The 22075-nt window shown below is 48.8% G+C and overlaps 1 protein-coding gene across 1 annotated transcript in view; it reads right to left on the bottom strand.

The window, feature by feature from the left end:
• Nucleotides 1–20053, bottom strand: part of SBF1 (SET binding factor 1) — an 84148-nt gene extending 64095 nt beyond the window's left edge. The window contains exons 1-3 of the mRNA XM_060244536.1: nucleotides 19839–20053; nucleotides 8021–8148; nucleotides 3523–3608 (exon numbers count right to left, since the gene is read on the bottom strand). Coding sequence (XP_060100519.1) covers nucleotides 3523–3608; nucleotides 8021–8148; nucleotides 19839–20053 — 429 coding nt within the window. The remainder of the gene's footprint in view (nucleotides 1–3522; nucleotides 3609–8020; nucleotides 8149–19838) is intronic.
• Nucleotides 20054–22075: the final 2022 nt, after the last annotated feature.

Genomic DNA, 22075 nt, shown 5'->3' with positions numbered 1-22075 from the left:
AATGAATATTTTACCAAAAGTGATGTTTTTATTGCAGACGGTTAATTTTGCGGTTAAGAAACCTTTTTTTGTTAAATTAGACCAACTGATTAAATCCTTTGTCTGGCAAGGAAAGAAGCCAAGGATTAAATGGAAAATTCTAACTGATAAAAAAGAAAACGGTGGTTTAGGTCTTCCGGACTGGGAGACATATCATGTAGCTTGCGTTAGCTTGTGGATAAAAGAATGGATAACCTTAGAAAACCAACGAATACTTGCACTGGGTGGATTTGATTTGCAGGCAGGATGGCATGCCAATTTATGGTATATAGAAAAGGGTCAAAAATATTTCAGAAATCACCTCATCCGAAAAGCGCTTTATGATACATGGTTAAAAATTAAAAAGATAATATATAATAAAACACCAAGGTGGCTATCCCCAGAGGAAGCTTCTGTACAACCACAGTTATGGAACCATAATAGGTTGGTTAGATACCAAGAATTATTAGATGAAAAAGATAATTTAAGAAAAAAAGAGGACTTAGAGTCAGTAGGGATTAATATAGATTGGTGGACAATGATTCAGATAGTGACAAAATATAATAAAGATAAAGTCATCGGTTTTACAAAAAATAATTATGAATTTGATAAGATTTTATCCTCCAAAGAAGATAAAGTAATTAAAAAAATCTATAATTGTATGATTCAAATTAAATTGGAGGATGAAATAGTAAAAGAATCGATGATAAAATGGTCCAAGAACTTGGGAAAAAGTATTAACTTGGATCAATGGTCTCTTTTTTGGAAAACTAATTACAAGATCATAAAACCCGTTAACTTCAGAGAAAACTTCTTCAAATTATTCCATAGATGGTACATTAACCCGGTGCAACTCAATAAGATCAATCATGCGCTATCACCCAAATGCTGGAAATGCGGATTAGCGTTAGGTACCTTCTTTCACATGTGGTGGATGTGTAAGATCTCAAAAAAAATTTGGATTATAACCCATGAAATGTTAAAAGAGATTTTAAACGTAAATTTAAAATTGAAACCAGAGTTGATGCTATTATCCTTTGTCAGAAATGAGATTCCGCAAGAGGATGAATATCTAGCAATATACATTATCACAGCAGCAAGAATAGTTTATGCTAGTTATTGGAGACAAGATAGATGTCCAGGGAAAGATGTGGTGATAGATAAGATAATCCAGGCCGCAGAAATGGACATTTTATTTAACTTACTGAGAGGGACGCCGAAAACAGACGCGGATGAAAGATGGCGAAAATTTTATAATTGGTTAAATAAGAATAAGGAATAAGAATTATTTAGCGGGTTAAGAAACTTTTATTTTCTTTTTATATTTTATAATAAATATTGTTAGACTGTAAAACTTGGACTGTTGAGTGTTGGAGGATCTCTGAAAGCTTATTTTAGCCATGATCTACCTCTTTTAGTACAAATTGTATTATCTTTTGTCTTTTTTTCCTTTATTAAGATGTAAGATGTAATTATTTGAATATTATTAAGGAAAATAAAATACAAAAAATAAAAAAAACTCTTTTTTTTTTATATAACTATCTTATCTATCTATCTACACTAAGAAAAGCAGTAAACGGGCTAAATACAAGAGAAGGCAAAGCCAAAATTCTCACCGACCGGGGAACACGAAAGGTAAACCTCTCAGCGCAGCGGTCAGAAAGGAACCGGCAGGATCCCCGCGCTGGCGCCGGTGAGCATGTGTACTGGGATGCCTGTGTATGCCCATTGGCGCCGAGCGCAGAAAAATCCCGGGCTTTTCAGGTACCGATTCGGGGATCGGCGCAGGCGCATTATCCCATGGGTGTGAAGCACAGAGACCACGAAGAAGATCAGTTGGGTTTATACCCTGCCCTTCACTACCCAACAGAGTCGCGGAGTGGTTTGCAATCACCTTCCCTTCCTCTCCCCATTACAGAAAGACACCCTGTGTGAGGTAGGTGGGACTGAGAGAAGTCTGAAGAACTCATAAGCAAAGAAAATACAGCTAAGAATATAATTCATAAGCAATGAAAACACAACAGAGAATACCCAGTAATTCCCGCAGTTACAGATTCACCATTCGAGCCCATCCTGACCTTGGGCTAGGGCCACACAGCAGCTGTAGGCAGCCTGATGGGGGACCAGTGGTCTAGACCCATTTCTACTTGGCTCCAGGCCTGTCTGGGATGCAAACACCCTCTGGGATGCCTTTAGCTCATGAGCTTCCTTCCTTCCTTCTGGGGGAGAATGAGAGGGGGAGTGTGGCCATGTTATTCTCCTGAGTCTTCCAGAAAGACTGGCTGAGTGGAGCACACCATGCTTCAGCAAATGGCTGGCCAATTGCAGAAGTGGCACTGGGGAATGCCAGAGGTCATGACCTTCCGCATACTAGTGCGAGGTGGCAACATCAGGGACAGGCCTTGGCCTCTACCACTACAGTGACCCCTCTCTGACTGTATCCCAGATAGATTAATAGAACACACTGTATGCAAGGCTGCATTTGAAAACTACCCAGAAATGTTGTCAAGTGGTCCAATTTGTGGCACCCAGGAAATTGCTGGAGGTTGGACTTGATGTGAAAAGATCTGCTGTGGCGGCCTGTCTCTACCCAGGCCCCGTTCAAAGTGCTGCTTTACCCTGAAGGAAGGGCTGCCTCCTCCTCTACTGTCCAGATCCCCAGCTAAAATCCTCTTCACTGGCTCTGCTTTCTGTGCCTCCTCCCTCTGGCAAGATGAGGCGGGTGGTGACCAGGTACAGGACTTCTCCAGTGGTGGCACCTTGCCTTAGGAACTGATTTTCTCGAGGCTTCCTGCCATGTACCTCACTGTTCTTTAGATACCAGCTGTCCAACAACACTCCTCTCCCCTTCTTCACAGCCTCTGCATTGTCACAGAGAAGAGAAAGCACAACCATCACCACAACAGTCACTCAGGAAAAGAGCAAGCTGCCCACAATGGGATGGTGGTTGGTTGGACTCCCCTTTCTCCAGCTCGCTCTCTTCTGGTTACCTTGATAACCTCATTCTCTTGCCCAAGCTGCTGGGCCTTCTGCTGAGGAGGGAGCGGGAAGGCAGCAGAAAGGGAAGCCCGCCCTTCTTGTCCCTCCAGACACACGAGGAGGGCTGGCCAAGGCTCAGCAGTGCTGGGGAGAGGCAACCCTGGTGACAGGAGTGAGCACCACCAGGCAAGCGGCGGGGATGTGTCTGTCTCAGGCTCTGAGATGCTCACGCCTACAGGATTATGCTGCACTGGGAGGAATGTAACCAAGAGCAGAAAAGGTAACAGACAGCCAGGAAGCCCAAGAGGAGGAGTAGAAGGAGGAGGCAGAGACTGAAATCACAGCCTGAAGCCATCAATTCCCTGAATGCCATAAGAAGACCCCGCTCTGTTTGCAGGAGGAACCATTTGCCTATCTAGACCTTTCCCATTCGTGTGCTTGTGCTGGGATGGCAAACAAGGGAGCAGCTCTGTCGTGGGAAGGCTTCAGCCAGCACCCTCGTCACATGTTCCACGGAAGACTCACCAGTTCAATGCCCTGAGGGAAAGGGTTATCCTCCCAGTCCTTCTCTGGAAAGCGCTGGAGTATCTGCCCGTGGCCATCCCCGTTTCCTGCAGAGGAAAAGACAAGCAAAGAAGATCAGATCACAACACTCAGACCCCCTCTAAGGCCAGGATCTCACCAGCTCCACTCTAGCAATGCCACATCATGCAGGAAGCTTTCAGTTGTCTGACCAAGCCCACAAGCCAAATCCAGACAGACAGATTTGTCTGGCCTGTGGAAATGGAACCACTAAAATGCCTCCCTTTAGATCTCTCTAGGATCCTCAAGCTGCCATAAGATTATGTTGTCGAAAGCTTTCACGGCCGGAATTCATTGGTTGCCATAGATTTCCCAGGCTGTATGGCCACGGTCTTGGCATTGCGAGACCTGACGTTTCACCAGCAACTGTGACTGACATCCTCAGAGGTATAACATAGAAAACATATCACAGCCTGGGAAGCTCCTATAAGATAATGACTCAGTCCTACCCCACCTTCCTGAGTAGATATAAATTACCTGCCTACCATCTTCTTCTCACTTTGACCCAGAGAGAACTCCAGTTTTCTGAGTTCCATCTCTGAGGATGTCAGTCACATTTGCTGGCGAAACATCAGGTCTCACAATGCCAAGACTACCGCCACACAGCCTGGGAAATCTACAACAAGTAATGCGATAAGATTATTCCTCTTTGTATCTATACTCACCAAACACCCAAGGGGGCTACAGAAGGACCCCTCCCTCCTTCCTTCCCTCCCTCCCTGTAGACAGAGCACAGGATTTTGCTGCAACATGTATAATGCAAAGATTTCATTGCTGGGTCCAGGAACCGTAAAATCAACCACAAAAGAGGAAACTGCTGAGTGTGGTCTAGACACTGCCTGCCCCCCCCCCACCCCAAGGCTCACATGCTTGTATGAATAAGGCCCCAGATCCTATATTATTGTTGTTGTTGTTGTTGCTGCTGCTGTTAATAGTGTTGTTGCATTCTGGACTACCAGAGCATCGGGGGGGGGGGGGCTTACAAAGTGTCTGAGGAGAAGGGGGGAAAGGAAGGTGCCAGCTGATGATAACGCTTGCTGCCCTCAACCAAAAGTCTGGTGGAATATCTCTGCCTTACAGGCCCTGTAGACACCTCTCCAGGTGTTACTGTTTTTTACCTCACTGCATATGCTAAACACTGGAAGCCGCAGTCCCAATCCTGCATGTAGGCGGTTCAGGGTATTGGTCGCCTGATGCTGACCCGGAGACGAAAGCATTTTTCGGCAGCACCCTAAACGACCAAGCAGCCTTATCTAGGGACAGCACTGCTTGCTCCGCACGGAGAGGGGCCTAGAAAAGGTGGCCTAAACAAAGCTCGTCTCCCCCCCCCCCCAGTTGGCTAGCCGCGGTCAACGGGCATCCTTACTTGCGGTCAAAAAATAACAACAAAGAAAAGGCATGCACCTGCCTCACAAAGTGTGCAAAGACTAAAGCTTGCGTGTTGGAACATCAGAACCATGCTTGACACAGTAGACAGTGGTCGCCCTGAACGACGCTCTGCTCTAGTTGCCCACGAACTTCTCAGGTTGAATATTGACATAGCAGCTCTCAGTGAGGTCCGTTTCCCTGAGGAAGGTAGTCTTTTTTATTTTTTATTTATTTTATTTATTCTATAACTTATACCCCGCCCTTCCCATAAAATGGCTCAGGGCGGCTCACAGCAAACGATAAAACAATAAAACAAAGTACAAAGTTATTACATTTAAAAAGTCGAAGCATTTAAAAACCTAAAACCTTAAATTCTTAACATTAAAACTGTACAGTATAAATTCACAGGAGTTTAATAAGCTACATTTATCCAGTCAGGCGTAGGCTAACCGGAAGAGGGTTGTCTTACAGGCCCTGCGGAACTGAGTAAGATCCCGCAGGGCCCTCACCTCTTCCGGTAGCTGGTTCCACCATGTAGGGGCCATTGTAGAAAAGGCCCTGTCTCTGGTTGTCTTGAGACGGACTTCCTTAGGCCCGGGGATGGTGAGAAGGTTTTGAGTCCCAGACCTCAGTACTCTCTGGGGAACATGTGGGGTCCCTCAGGTAGGCAGGTCCCAGGCCATATAGGGCTTTAAAGGTAATGACCAGCACCTTGTACCGGACTCGGTATGTTATTGGGAGCCAGTGCAAAGCCCAAAGACCCGGCCGAATGTGCCCCCATCTTGGGAGGCCCAATAACAGCCGGGCCGCGGCATTCTGCACCAGCTGCAATTTCTGGGTCCGGCACAGGGGCAGCCCCATGTAGAGGGCATTACAGTAATCCAACCTCGAAGTGACTGTAGCGTGGATCACTGTTGCTAGGTCGTCGCAGTCCAGGAAGGGGGCCAACTGCCTTGCCCGTCTAAGATGAAAAAACGCGGACTTGGCAGTGGTCGCTATCTGAGCCTCCATTTTTAGGGACGGCTCTAGTAGCACCCCCAGGCTCCTGACCCTGTCCGCCGACATCAGCGGCGCACCGTCAAAAAGCTGGCAGGGGAATTCCCCCCCCCCCGGTCCTCGACGGCCCAAACAAAGGACCTCTGTCTTTGCAGGATTCAGTCTCAGTCCACTCAGTCTGAGCCACTCAGCCACGGCCTGTAGTGCCCGGTCTAGATTTTCTGGGGCACAGACCGGTCGGCCATCCATAAGTAGATAGAGCTGGATGTCATCAGCATACTGGTGACACCCCAGCCCATACCTTCGGGCAATCTGGGCAAGAGGTCGCATATAGATGTTAAATAACATCGGGGAGAGAACCGTTCCCTGGGGCACTCCACAATTGTGTGCCTCCAGGATAGTTCCCCCCCAATCGCGACCCTTTGTCCCCGACCTTCAAGGAAGGAGGAAAGCCACTACAAGGCCAGCCCCTGAATCCCTGCGTCGGCGAGGCGGCAAGTCAGTAACCGATGGTCGACCATATCGAACGCCGCCGATAGGTCCATCAGCATCAGCACTGCCGAGCCACCCCGATCCAGATGCCGTTGAAGGTCATCTACCAGGGCAACCAACACCGTCTCCGTCCCGTGACCTGGGCGAAAGCCGGACTGAAGTGGGTCAAGGATGGAAGCGTCCTCCAGGAAAGTCTGTAGCTGCCTCACCACTGCCCTCTCAATAAGTTTGCCCAGGAAGGGCAAATTTGAGACCGGCCTATAGTGTGGCAATTGGGCCGGGTCTAAAGATGGTTTTTTTAGGAGGGGACGGACCACAGCCTCTTTAAGCGGCGCTGGAAAAAGCCCTTCCGTCAGGGATCTGTTTATGATATCCCGTATAGGATATCTGAGACCCCCCTGGCAGGATTTAATAAGCCAGGAAGGGCATGGGTCCAATTTACAAGTTGTTGGGCGGGCAGATAAGAGGATCCTGTCAACTTCCTCCAGGCTGAGGGGGCTGAAACCATCCAGAATATGATCCGAAGACATGCTCGGGGCCTCGGTTGTGTTAACTGTCTCAAAGTTGATGGGGAGGTTGAGGCGGAGTGATGCGATCTTGTTCGCAAAATAGTTCGCAAAAGCCTCACAGCCTATCTCCAATTCAATAGAATTTGGTCTGCCCTGGGGCAGCGTAGTAAGATCCCAAATTATATTGAACAATTGTGCCGGGCGTGAAGTTGCGGACGCAATCTTAGCCGCAAAGTATGTCTTCTTTGCGGATTTGATTGCCATCTCATAGGTCTTCAAACTCTCTCTATAAGATGTTCGGGTCACTTCGTCTCGAGTACGCCGCCATTGCCTCTCTAGTCGTCTGAGGTCCCGCTTCAATTGCCGCAGTTCCTGGTTAAACCAGGGAGACGGCTTAAGGCGGGGGCGCAGAGGACGCCTAGGCGCGATCTCCTCGATGGCCCTGGAGAGTCCATTGTTCCAGGACTCTACCAGATCATCCAGGGAGTCGCCAGTGGGCCAGGTATCCCGCAGGGCCGTCAGGAACCGTTCCGGGTCCATCAGGCTCCGTGGGCGAGCCAAAATCCGCTCTCCGCCTAAACAGGTTTGGGGTGACATATCCATACGAGCCTTGAGGGCAAAGTGATCCGACCATGGCACTGCTTCCATTGCAATATCGTTCACTTGTACTCCCGCCACGAAGACCAGGTCTAACATGTGTCCCACCTGATAAGTGGGCGTTGTAACAACCTGGGAGAATCCTAGTGTCGCCATGGATGACACTAGATCCATCGCCTGGCTGGAGGCCGCGTCGTCGGCATGAACATTGAAGTCACCCAAGACTAATAGCCTTGGGCACTCCAACGCCCAGCCCGCCACAGCCTCCACCAGGGATGGTAAGGCGGCGGCTGGTGCGTTAGGTGGTCGGTACACCAGCCAGATCGCCAACCCCTCCCCAACGTCCCACATCAGGCCGGCACATTCAATGCCCGGAATCTCCGGGGCCGGGAGAGCCCTAAAGGAGTAAGCCTCTCATATGAGTAGCGCCACTCCTCCCCCCCGCCCGCTAGTCCGGGACTGGTGAAAGACCGAGTAACCCGGGGGGGTCATCTGGGAGAAAGCCACGGTCTCTCCATCTCGCACCCAGGTCTCGGTCACGCAAGCCAGGTCCGCATCCTGCTCCCGCAGGTAATCCCGAAGGACAACGGACTTATTGTTGATGGACCTGGCATTGCATAACACCAGTGTCGGAGGCGGGTAAATTCGTCTGGTCCCACTACCTGTCACCATCGGGATGGGACGCAGGCTGGAAGGTGGTCGAGCACTCTCATGTCTCAGCCTCCTTCGCTTGTAAGTCTTCAAGAACATGGTGCTGGCTATACCCTCTACTGGTCGGGTAAGTCAAAGGCTGAGAGCCGCCTTTCTGGCGTGGCTTCATGGTCAGGAACTCCATTGCCTCCAAACTCGAAAACCTACCAACAGATCGCCTCCAAACTCGAAAACCTACCAACAGATCGCATCACTCAGATCGCATCATGTCCATGCGCCTCCCACTTCAAAACAAGCAGCATGCAACACTCTTCAGTGTGTATGCCCCAACCCTTCAAGCAGATGCTGCAAAAAAGAACAAGTTCTATGCTGATCTACGCAACCTCGTACGGAAGACCCCTACAGAGGACAAGATGATCATCCTGGCGACTTCAATGCCAGAGTAGGTAAAGACTCGGAAGCCTGGAAAGGAGTACTTGGCAAACACGGCATTGGCAACTGCAATGATAATGGGCGCCTCCTGCTAGAATTCTGCACGGAGCACCAACTCACCATCACCAACACTATCTTTCAGCAGAAGAACAGCCTGAAGACAACCTGGATGCACCCACGGTCCAAGCACTGGCACCTTATCGACTACATTCTGGTGCGCCAGAGAGACCTTTGAGATGTCTTACACACCCGAGTAATGCCCAGTGCGGAATGTCATACGGATCATCGTCTTGTACGCTGCAATCTCCGTCTTCACTTTAAACCCACACCCAGGAGAGAAGGTATCCTTCGGAGGAAGCTTCAGGTTGGCAGCCTTCAGTCAGTCGAAGTTAAAGCTGCCTTCCAGGCAAAACTCCAGTCAAGAATTGAGGACCCCAGTTGCCCCACAGACCCTTCTCCAGAAGCACTCTGGGAACACCTAAAAACTACCATCCTGTTGATCTCGGAAGAAGTCCTCGGGTTCTCCACAAGGAAGAACAAGGACTGGTTTGACGAGAACAATCAAGAGATCCAAGAATTACTAGCGAAAAAGAGATCTGCCTACCAAGCACATCTTGCTCAGCCCTCCTGTCCCGGGAAAAAAGCAATCTTTCGCGCTGCATGTAGCAACCTCCAGCGCAAGCTTCGAGACATTCAGAACGAGTGGTGGACCAAGCTTGCAGAGAGAACCCAGCTGTGTGCAGACACTGGTGATTTAAGAGGGTTCTACGAAGCCCTGAAGGCAGTATATGGCCCATCATATCAGGCTCAGAGTCCCTTACGTAGTGCAGACGGCCAAGTGCTCCTCACAGACAAGGTACTGAACCGGTGGTCGGAGTATTTTCAGGTTCTCTTCAGTGCCAACCATGTAGTTCAAGTTTCAGCAATCCACCTCACCCCACTTCAACCAGTGAAAACAGAGTTGGAGGAGATCCCCACTCTAGAAGAGACTGTTAAAGCCATCAAGCAACTGAAAAGTGGCAAGGCAGCGGGAGTTGATGGAATCCCACCAGTGATCTGGAAGCATGGGGGCACAGTACTACATAGCACACTTCACAAAGTACTTGTCACCTGCTGGGAACAAGGCAAACTACCACAGGACTTTCGCGATGCAATCACCATCACTCTACACAAGAACAAAGGGGAAAAGTCAGACTGCTCCAACTACCGGGGGATAACCCTGCTCTCCATCGCAGGCAAAATCCTTGCCAGAATACTCCTGAACAGACTGGTGCCCGCCATTGCAGAAGAACTCCTCCCAGAGAGCCAGTGCGGCTTCAGAGCTAACAGGAGCACCACCGACATGGTATTTGTTCTCAGGCAGCTCCAAGAGAAATGCAGGGAACAGAACAAGGGTCTATATGTGACTTTTGTCGACCTTACCAAAGCTTTCGATACCGTTAGCAGGAAAGGCCTGTGGCAAATCTTGGAACGTTTAGGATGTCCCCCAGGGTTCCTCAGCATGATCATCCAGCTACATGAAGACCAGCGAGGCCAAGTCAGACACTGCAACGACCTCTCGGAGCCCTTCCCAATAGGCACAGGTGTAAAGCAAGGCTGAGTTCTCGCGCCAACTCTCTTTACGATCTTCTTTAGCATTATGCTTCAAAGAGCCGCAGTAGATCTAGATGATGACGATGGTGTCTACATCCGCTATCGCACTGATGGCAGCCTGTTCAACCTGAGGCGACTAAAGGCTCACTCCAAGACAATGGAAAAACTTATCCGAGAGCTACTATTTGCTGATGATGCTGCACTTGTCTCCCACTCGGTATCAGCTCTGCAGCATATGACATCCTGCTTTGCAAGCTATTCGGCCTAGAAGTTAGTCTGAAGAAGACAGAAGTTCTCCACCAGCCTGCACCCCAGGAAGATTATCACCCTCTCTGCATCACTGTGGGTGAATCAGTTCTGAAGACAGTCCAGTAGTTCAGCTACCTGGGGTGCATCATCTCCTCAGATGCCAAGATCGACAAGGAGATTGACAACAGGCTGGCAAAGGCAAACTGTGCATTTGGCCGACTGCACAAAAGAGTGTGGAGCAACAAGCATCTGAAAAAAGGCACAAAGATCAATGTTTACAAAGCGGTTGTGATGACAACCCTCATCTACGGCTCCGAATCGTGGGTTTTATACCGTCATCACCTGCGACTCCTTGAGCGCTTTCATCAGCGCTGCCTTCGCACCATCCTCAACATCCACTGGAGTGACTTTGTGACCAACACTGAAGTCCTCAAGAGGGCGGAGGTTACAAGCATCGAGGCACTGCTGTTGAAGACACAGCTGAGCTGGGCAGGGCATATTTCTAGGATGGCAAACCACCGCCTTCCCAAGATTGCTCTGTATGGCGAACTTTCCACCGGCCATCGAAATAGAGGGGCACCGAAGAAGAGGTACAAGGACTCCTTGAAGAAATCCCTTGGCACCTGTCGCATCAACCATCACCAGTGGTCTGACCTAGCCTCAGATCGCAAAGCATGGAGGCACACCATCCACCAGGCTGTCTCTTCCTTTGAGAACGCACGCATAGCTGGTCTTGAGGACAAAAGGAGATTGAGGAAGAATCGCACTGCTACAGCACCAACCCCAAATCAGACTTTTTCCTGCAGGCACTGTGGCCGGATCTGCCTGTCCCGCATTGGTCTTGTCAGCCACCAGCGAGCCTGCAGCAGATGTGGACTACTGCACCCTTCTTAAATCTTCGTTCGCGAAGTCAAGCCGAGAGAGAGGGAGAGAGATATGCTAAACTCATTCAGTCCTTACATCTGTAGTCCCACCAAGAAGGGCTACACATCCTCTTTATTTTAGTGTATTTCTCATTTGAAATAGCAGAATACTGAGTGTAATTGTAATGAAATAAATCAGAATGGTATTTTGGTATGCACTCCGCTGATATGACAACAGAGGAGACAAAACCAACATCACAGCTAATAAAAAATACTATCAGTTACCTCCACACTTGAGAGGGGACATGACAATTGGGTCATATAATCAGTCTTAACATAGAGACATTTAAGAACATAAGAACATAAGAGAAGCCATGTTAGATCAGGCCAATGGCCCATCCAGTCCAACATTCTGTGTCACACACACACACTGTGGCTAATAGCCACTGATGGACCTCTGCTCCATATTTTTATCTAACCCCTTCTTGAAGGTGGCTATGCTTGTGGACGCCACCACCTCCTGTGGCAGTGAATTCCACATGTTAATCACCCTTTGGGTGAAGAAGTACTTCCTTTTATCCGTTTTATGCCTGTCTTCCTTTTATGCCTGTTTTCTCCTGGAACTGAATCTAAACATGTGCATGGCTGGGAGGGCTTTTAGTTGATATCCTGATGCCTCTGGCAAGAGCTCCCTGAAGATACTGTGCCAATAAGGATTTATTGAGATTCATATACCACATGGCCACTATTATATTGACTGTAGCTTCTTGAACCTACTGACTGTAGTCTCTTGAACAGGACTCCTATTTTTATAATATGATTTTAAATATGATCGTTCTATTGTATTTATTGTTATGATTTTTATTCAAAATTTCTGAAATCCTACTCCAAATGTGAATCCCATTAAAGCCCCAGAGAACAAAATAGCCCTGCAGGGCCTCCCCGCCCCCGCCCCCTCAATCTCCACACCGGCAGAAGTTCTGGTTGGTTGGTGCCTGGACAAGCCTGCAGGGGGAGCCACGGCCCCAGCAGCCAGAGAGGCCCTTTCGGTTTCTGCTACTTCTTTCTACTCAGTTGGGTTTCTCTCAGTTTTGGACTTAACCTCCTTTCCAAACATACTCTCTGCAGGACTGGGCTCTTCCCCTGGGAATGCCACTCGTTGAGAGAGAAAAAGACTCCTCTTACATTGATGTACTATTCACACAGGTCTAAAAAGAGCAGGATTTCTGTATGGACAAAAGGGGGAAGATCATTGATCAACAATTAAACAGTGGAACTCACTGCCAAGGGATGAAGTGATGGCCACCAGCATGGATGGCTTTACAAGGGGAATAGTCTACCTCATGAAGGAGAGGTCTTCAGACGGCTGTTGGCCCCAGTGATTAAAGGGAACCTCCATATTCAGAGGCAGCCAACCTACCAGGTCTACAAGGCAACTTCCAAAACAGCCAGAGCCCACTCCGCAAAACGGGCCGCTGACTGGAGGCGGCAGGGCTCTCCTGGTGCCCTTAGAGATGTGCCTGACTTCTCTCCTAATGTCACTGGAGCCAGCAGCGCAGCACGCAGAGACAATGGGCTTTGGTTTCCTGACCGGCCAGGCCTATTGCCAACACTGCTGTATGCAAATGCACATCTGAGGCCTCACTGCACAGACACAAGAGCATCTCAGTGCCATGAGCAACTAGAGCAGCCCGTGTCCGTGGCTGAGGCAATGCGTGCCCTGCTCCAGCCAGCCTTGCTGAGTTAAGGAGCAGACCTTGAGAAGAATGCCCTGCAGGAGGCAAAAACACAACAGGGCTGTGTGACTGAAGAAGAGATCTGGACCCCTCCTCCCCCAAGAAGGGGCTTCGCTCTTACTGGCAAGGGAAGAGCCCCCCCTCCCTCCCTCCTCCACTTGGTCTTCCCTTAACTGTCATCACGCTTTGGCACGGCAACAGCCATGAGACTCAGAGGCACACAGGACACACACGTTTAACTTGGCCACCCTGACGCAGGCATTCAGGCAAATGGCTGCACTTCCACAAATGCTGCTTGCATTGCCACCTCTGAGGTTTTTGTATTGCCAACCAAAATATGTCACAAGCATAAGCAGTGCTATGATATACCTGGGCTTCCTTAAAGGTTTATACAGGCGGTCTGGCCGGGGCGCTCTGCAGGAAGGCGAGAAGCTCTTCACAAGTAGCCCTGGGAGGCAGTTTGGCAGTGGAGTTATTGGGGAGGTACAAGATATACAGAATTAATTTCCATTGGATTTGAAATCTGAAATGGATTGCAGCAGCATGGCTGGTGAAGAAGCAGAGGCAGTGACATGGAGAGTCTGTGGCATACTCATATTCTTATCCAAGGGTAATAGCAATTACACTTGCAAAAGTGTAATTTGGTAGCTCCACTGGAGGAGAAGATATGCAGGGGTGTCAAACATGCAGCCCGGGGGGCAAATCAGACCCCTGGAGAGCTCCTATCAGGACCCAAACAACTGGCTGTTGTCTGCTTCCTCCTCCTCCTCCTCTCTTTGCCATGCTTATTCAATTACACAGGAGCTGCAGAGCAAAGCCCATATTTTCTCCATTGGCTGAGGCTCCTCCCTTGGGGGGAAAGGGAGGAGGGAGAGCTTGCTTCATCAGGCTCTCTCAATCACACAATAGAGCTACTGAGCCAAGCCTCTCTTCCTTCTATTGGCTGAGGCTCCTCCCCATCCTTTTTCCCTAGGGAGGAGGGGGGAGGAAAAGAGCAACAGTTTCCTTTGTCCAGTTCCCTCAATCACATGGGAGAGATATAAAGAAAGCACCTTTAAGACCAACAAAGTTTTATTCAAGGTATGAGCTTTTTGCCATGCGTGTGTCTCTGTGTGTGTTGGCTTGTTATGCCAGGGCTCTCCTGGGTACAACTGGGGTTGCCTCCCCCTTTTCACTGTATTCATGCCTTCATTATCCAGTCTTTCTCAGTAGGAAAGCAATGTTAACTATTTAGATGAGGAATAACAACAAGCCTGTGAGGTGCATTAAACTGAGTGTGTGTATCCAGACCAAGTTCACCCAGCACATTTCCATTGTGGACTGGAGATATTAACCTAGGCTTCCTGCCTGTCTCTCTATTCTTGCACTGCCTCACAGGAGTTGTAGCTATTTCTCTTGGGAAGACTACAGTTTTGTAGACAAATACATAGCCCTCAGTCTCTGTCATGATGCCTTCATGTGTTCTTGACCAGCACATGAAGCAACTTATGTACAAAAACATGCAATACCCAGCCATTTCATGTTTTCCTCTGGGACTTAGACACACCTGATCAGTATACTGAAGATTGTTACCATGCTCGAAGTGATGCAAACCATGCCAGGAAATATGACAACATTAAGAACAAAACCTAAGCTAACACTCTTATCTAGAACAAGCTAACAGAGGCCTAGTTCATCAACAACATACAGACTTCTCAACAATCTTCCAGTTCAGAGGAAGGCCTTGTTTCAGAGGAAGGCCTTGTTTCAGAGGAAGCTTCTTGGAACCCTGAGGACCAAAGGGGAGGGGAGGCGCTAGGCAACCCTTCTGCCAAGCCAATCTGCAAGAGAGGAGCCAAAACGATCTATGGTGTCCTAGTTGCTGCAGGACTTGCCACTGGAGTCCACAGAATGCCTGTGAATGACTGCAGCTGGCCCGTGGGCTCCCACACGGTGAGGCGGTGGAGTCTCTGCCTGCTGCTCTCAGCAGACCACAGGAACAGCTGCAAGCTCAGTTTCTTTAAACCCTTCAAAGACAACACAGCCCTTAGAATTGGCTGCAGGAGACAATCCTCCTACCCCTAGACAGCAGAAGACGTTTCTCTCTCTAATCATATTAAAGTCTCACAAAGCCTACGTTTGTTTTGCTCAGCACAGCTAGAGGCTGATTTGGAGAGCTGTGTTGCTAAACAATCATCTGCTACTATCAGGCCTCATTTGGTGAGAACACAAGTGAGAAATGCCAGCCACATTATACCCACGTTGCAATTCTGCATCCTCCCCTGAGGCAGAGTGCAGTCACAACACACGACCCTGCAGACCCTGCTGAGGCCCCCAGTGGGCTTCCCTGGCAGGGAAGTGATCCAATCCACACTTGGAATCACACAGTGGTCAAAACAACAACAACAGAACACCAGGTGCCATCAGGAGGTCCACCAGTGGGACCAGGACACCAGAAGCCCTCCCACTCTGCCCCCCCCCCAAGCACTCAGACAGAGAGTTCCATCTACACCTTGTGACTAATATTCACTGATGGATCTCTGCTCCATATGGATCTCCCAGATCCGGGTCTGAAGCTCCAACTGCTACATAACACTGGCTTGCATGGGGGTGGGGGCTGCTGCTGCTGGACAGCAACCATGCAGCCAGTCCTGGGTGAGTCACACAAGGTATGTGGTACTATGTCTCCTGGTGGTAGCTGCCATGGCCAGTCCAAATGAGTTCTCCCCTGGAAAGGGCCTTGCTCCCTTCCCCCCAGCTTGTACTGACATAAAACCAAGGCTTGAAGACTGACAATACTGTTGTGGGTTCCTAGCACCCCCCACAATGGCCACTGAGAAGGCATTCATTCATGGCCTCTACTATTCTGGTGTGTTTTTTGGGGGGGGGGGTGTTAATCCCATTTGTTTGGGAGGGACAGTGGCTCAGTGATAGAGCATCTGCTTGGTAAGCAGAAGGTCCCAGGTTCAATACCCAGAATCTCCAACTAAAAACGGTCCAGGCAAAGAGGTGCGAATACCTCAGCTTAAGACCCTGGAGAGCCACTGCAAGTCTGAGTAGACAATTCTGACTTTGATGGACCAAGGGTCTGATTTAGTATAACACAACTTCATATGTTCATATTTAAATTTTTCTGCTGGAGCCTTTTCAGGTTTGTAGAAAGTTCTCTCTTTCTGTACATGGCTCCAGTCTCTGGATTTAAGTGTCCACATATTTAGCCATGTTGAGAATAAAATATATTAACCAACAAAGACCCATGAGAAACTCACAGGGGAAACTCACTCATTAGTTCCTGGCGTCTCCTTTTCTTTCTGACATCCCCACCAGTCATGTTTCTCCACTTTCCTTCTCCACCAATCTTTTTGTTCCTGGCCATACTCCTCCTCCTTCAAGACCCTCAACACTGGCCTGCACCTCCCCCTTACCTCAGCCTGACCCTCCACATCATTCTGCCTCCCCCCCCCCCGGCTGAAGGTCTCCATGTCTGTACATGGCTGCAGATATAATTTTCCAGAGCTGGTCATTTTGAGAATTAGATATATTTATATGATACGATACGTTTTATACTGCTACAATAACTTTTTAGTCTACCAGTGATGTTTGTGAGCAACATAATGGAGCTGGAGAGGAACATATTCCTGCAATAGTTATAGGGTTCTTTGTTCTTTTATTGTATATATTGGTAACTAGACAGAAAGCAAAAGAGAGAACTACATGGATTCAGGTGTGTAAAAGCAGCAGAACAAAGTTTGAGTCTAGTAGCACCGTTAAGTCCAACAAGTTTAACTCTGGGTATAAGCTTTTGTGTGAAGCAGTCTGTTTGAACAAAACTTTGTTGGACCCAACATGGGCAGTTCTGCAGTAGCAGTAAGGGAGCACTGTCCCCCACCTCACCCCACCCCTCAGACATCTCCACTGGAGCCTCTGTTGTTTAGCCTCTCCATAAATGATGTGGAGTGTACAGTGAGGAGTGAGGCCCGAGTCTGCAGACAAAAACAGGTTACTTACCTGTAACTGATGATCTTCAAGTGGTCATCTGTGCAGTCACACACATGGGTCTTGCCTTCGGCAACAGATCCTAACCTTGGAAAACCTCCAAAAGTTCGCTTGAGCATTATTTTTGGCAAGCTTCTCAGCTCGCCCTGGGGAGCAGGCACCAACTGCTCATGCCTGGAGCAAGTGGAAGGTGCCCCTTCCACTCAGTTTCTTCCAGCCGCTACTGACATCTGTGCAGGAAAAAGCAAAGAGCCAGCAGAGGGGAAGGCTGGGTGGACGTGTGTGACTGCACAGATGACCACTCGAAGATCATCAGTTACAGGTAAGCAACCTGCTTAACTTCATCGTGGTCTCTGTGCAGTCCCACACATGGGTGATTAACAAGCTAAACACAGGAGGTGGGTGCTGGCAATTGGTGGCAAAACATAATAGTTAGTTCACATATGAGCACTCACCTTGCACTCACCTGGAGCAGGATTAGTGAAAGATTGAGCGGAGGACTGCCTGGCCGAAGGAGGCATCACATCTAGCACAAATGTCCAGGGCATAATGAGCGACGAACGTGAACGAGGGACGGTGGCTCAGTAGTAGAGCATTTGCTTGGTAAGCAGAAGGTCCCAGGTTCAATCCCTGGCATCTCCAAAAAAGGGTCCAGGCAAATGGGTGTGAAAAACCTCAGCTTGAGACCCTGGAGAGCCACTGCCAGTCTGAGTAGACAATACTGACTTTGATGGACCAAGGGTCTGATTCAGTATAAGGCAGCTTCATATGTCCATATGACCAGGTTGCAGTGGCACAAATGTCCTCCAAGGATACTCCGTGCAGAGATGCCAAAGAAGTCGAGATGGCTCTAGCAGAATTAGCTCTGAGTCCGACAGGTAACGATTGTTTAGCAGTCTCATAACACAACCGAATTGCACTAGACACCGATTTGGAAAGTCTTTGGGTGGATATCTTGGAGCCTTTATGGGGCTTGCCATAGGCTACAAACAAATTAGTGTCCTTTTGAAAAGGTTGTGTACGTGCAAGATAGAAGGATAAGGCTCTCTTCACGTTGAGAGTATGTAGTATTCTTTGACCTGAGTCCTTGGGTTCTGGGAAGAAAGCTGGTAAGGACATAGGACTTGAAAGGTGGAAAGGGGAGACGACCTTCGGTAGAAAGGTGGGGTCCATCCGAAGGCCATCTTGGAACTATGGAAGACAGTATAAGGTGGATCAGAGCGGAAGGCACACAATCACTTGCTCGTTTACCTGAGGTAAGGGCAACCAAAAGGGCAGTCTTCCAAGAAAGTAAACGTAAGTCAACAGGGCTTGAAAGGAGGTTTAACAAGCTGAGCTAGGACTAGAGATAAACTCCAAGCAGGAACGATGGATTTAACTGGGGGATGTAGATGGAAAAGTCCTTTGAGGAAAGCTTTAGATAAACAATGAGAACAATCGTCTGACCATCAACAGGAACATGGAACGATGAGACGGCGGACAAATGAACCTTTAGTGAAGAGTAACTAAGTCCTGAAGCTTGTAATGACAATAAGTACTGTAGAATAAAGGGGATAGGAGCGATGTCTGGATTAATGTCATGAGATTGTAAATATGCGGAGAAGCGCTTCCATTTGAGAAGGTAGGAACGTCTAGTGGATGGTTTCTTAGCGTTGAAGATAACCTGTTGCACTTCCGGGGGCAGTGTTATGGTCGGATCCTCCACGCCATGAGGCGTAGAATCTGAGGATTGTGGTGCCAGATTTGACCTTGATGTTGAGTGAAGAGGTTGGGTACCATAGGGAGGCGACAATAGGAGTGGCGGGATAGCTGAAGAAGCCTCATGAACCACGGTTGTCTCGGCCACCACGGAGTGAAGAGAATGCAGTCTGTCTGATCTCGGGCGATCTTGAGGATTGAGTGTGTGAAGAGTGGAAATGGAGGCAACAGGTAATGGAGGCCTCCCGCCCAAACATGGAGAAATGCATCGTTGCTCCCCCTCGCGTAGAAGCGACGGCATTTGGTGTTGAGTCATGTGGCAAAGACATCTACACTGGGGCTCCCAAAGTAACGGAAGATGAGATGAAGATGTGCAGGGTTGAGTGACCATTCGTAGTCGTCCAGTCGAACCCGGCTAAGAGAGTCTGCTAGAGTATTCTCCACTCCAGGTAGATGGGATTGCAGTAATGTAGATGTTGTGCTTGATGAAGGGTAATGGAGAGATGGCAAAGTCGAAGAGACCTCGTTCCTGTCTGTTTTTGTAGAAGACAGTTGCCATGTTGTCTGATGTGATTTGAACATGACAACCCGTGAGAGAAGGAAGGATTGAAGGGACCTGTGTAGTTCCAAGCAGTTGATGTGGAATTTTCTCTCTGCAGGAGACCACAGACCCCTGACAGTCTTGTCCTCCAAGTGGGCTCCCCAACCCCACTTCAAGGCATCCATGGTAACATCTGCAATAGGGGAAGGCAGGATGAAGGGAATCCCCTGAAGCAAGTTGGGCTGAAGTGTCCACCAGTGAAGAGAGAGGAGGACCTCCTTGAGTGCAGTGAGAATTATGGTTTGGGGCTGCCTGTGCGGGTGGAAGGCGCGGACAAACCAAAGTTGCAGAGGCCTCATCTGAAGCCTGGCGAATCTGATGATGGATGTAGTTGCTGCCATGCATCCCAGAAGACGCTGAAACACGACAACAGGTTGAGTTGGAGATTGAAGAATAGCAGTGACAGTCGCTATGAGGAAGGAAAACCATATGAAGATGTGTGCAGAAGTGAACACCTATGAATTGTAGGTCCTGAGTAGGGCAAGGTTCACACACAGACCTAGGGATGCTAGAAGCGATAGCGTGACCTGAATTGTCCCGTTTGAGCTGTTGAGGCGACTGAGCAGTCAGGAGCCAGTCGTCCAGATACGGGAAGATGGTGATATCTCGAAGATGCAGAGCTGCAGCCACCACTGCCATACACTTTGTGAAAATGCGAGGGGCCATGGATAGCCTGAATGGGAGGGCCCGATATTGGAAGTGGTGGTGACCCATGGCGAATCTCAGGTATTTCCAGTGTTGAGGCCTTATTGATATGTAAAAGTAGGCGTCCTGAAGGTCTAGGGATGCTATCCAGGTGTTCTGTGGGATTAACGGCAGGATTGACTGAACGGAAATCATTCTGAATTTTTTGTAAGTTATCTGTTCATTGAGTTTCCTGAGATCTAGAATTGGATGTCTGCCTCCGTCTCGTTTTGGGACTAGAAAGTATTTGGAGTAGAACCCCGTCTTCCGAAGGTGGAGGGGAACGGGTTCTATAGCCTCCTTGCGAAAGAGATCTAGGATTTCCTCGTGAAGAAACGGAGACAGAGGAGTTAAGATGAAACGGTGATGGTGAGGGGGCGAAATGAACTCTATTATAGTGAGTACCCAGGTGTCTGTGGTGATCTTCTACCAAGCCCTGAGGAACGGAGAAAGCCTTGTGTGGCCTGGAGAGAGCAGGAGGGGAAAGTCAAAGATACTGTTTGGAGGGTGGCATAGTCTTCTTGCTTGGCAATGGGCGTGTCTTTTGTTGGTAGGACTGGTAGGGTTGCTTGCCTTGGGGTCCCTTCCGATGCCGGTATTCTGATTGCTTAGGGGAACATTGACGTTTCAGATAAGGTTGTTTCCATGGCCGGGAGCAGTTGAAAGTTTGGGACTGCTGTTGCTGGGAGACACCTAGGCATTTAGGGGGCTTACGGCCATCGTCAACAGATGTAAGGACCTCGTCTGTGGATGCATGGAACAACCCTTGACTGACAAACGGTAGATCCTCAATCTTTTGCTTGATGTCAGTCTGAAGGTTGGTTGAGCAAAGCCATGCATGGTGCCGAAGCGCTACTGATGACGCAAAGACCCTGGAAGAGCAGGACATTGCATGCTGAACGATATTTATTTGTTATTTACACTCTGGAGAGTTCTGAAACTAGCTGATGAGCCAGCTTTTGAGAAGCGTCCGGTAAAGTTGGAATCAGGGGTGTGAATTGGTTGGCAAGGTTGAAAACATAAGCCGAAAGGTAAGCGAAATAATTATTAATTTTAGAGTTGGTGGTAGCCAGGCCAGGCCATAGATCTTTCGTGCTAGGGTGTCGAGTTTACGCCCTTCCCAGTCGGGTGGAGCAGGATGTCATGAGGGTTTTGCCTTCGAAGCCGAGTGAACAATAATAGAATTGGGAGCAGGGTGAGAGGAGAGAAACTTTTGAACCCGAGGCATGGACTCAATAAAGAGAGTCAAACCTCCTAGGAGTAGGTGCGATGGAGGCTGGCTTGTCCCAGGCTTCCTTAAGTCCCTCAATTTTATTTCTTTATTTATTTACATTAGACTTTTATCCCACCCTCTCCACAAGCGGACTCAGGGCGGCTTACAACAGTCATTTACACGATTTAGAACAATAAGTCAATAAAATCTATAAAACATTAATACAATTAAAATTCAAAAACTATTCCATGGTGCTGTACCATTACTATGTTGGCGGTTCTGTTTTTCAGACGGTTGGTCACCAGGAACTCTAGCTGATGTCAGGTGGCAGCTCTCTCTCAGTTTAAGCATTGAAGGCCTGTTGAAACAATTCTGTCTTACAGGCCCTGCAGAATGTAGGAAGGTCCCGCAGGGCCCTTATGGCCTCTGGGAGAGCATTCCATAACTCTGGTGCTGCCACCGAGAAGGCCCTGGCTCATGTCAAACGCAACCTGGCCTCCTTTGGTCCAGGGGTGGACAGCAGATTTTTTGTCCCTGAACGCAGTGCTCTCTGGGGGATATATGGGGAAAGGTGGTCCCTCAGATAAACAGGTCCCTGACCATAAAGGGCTTTAAAGGTCAATACCAACACCCTGAAACGGATTCAGAACAAAATAGGTAGCCAGTGCGGCTCTTTCAGCACTGGCTGAATGTGCTCCCATCGAGGGAGCCTCATTAACAGCCATGCCGCAGTGTTCTGCACTAACTGTAGTTTCTGAGTCAGCGTCAAGGGTACCCCCATGTAGAGAGCATTACAGTGATCTATTCTTGAGGTGACCGTACAGATGTACAGGGAGCAT

The sequence above is a fragment of the Heteronotia binoei genome, chromosome 8, assembly GCF_032191835.1.
Source record: "Heteronotia binoei isolate CCM8104 ecotype False Entrance Well chromosome 8, APGP_CSIRO_Hbin_v1, whole genome shotgun sequence".
NCBI lineage: Eukaryota > Metazoa > Chordata > Lepidosauria > Squamata > Gekkonidae > Heteronotia > Heteronotia binoei.
This window is presented reverse-complemented; position numbering and strand designations above follow the sequence as displayed.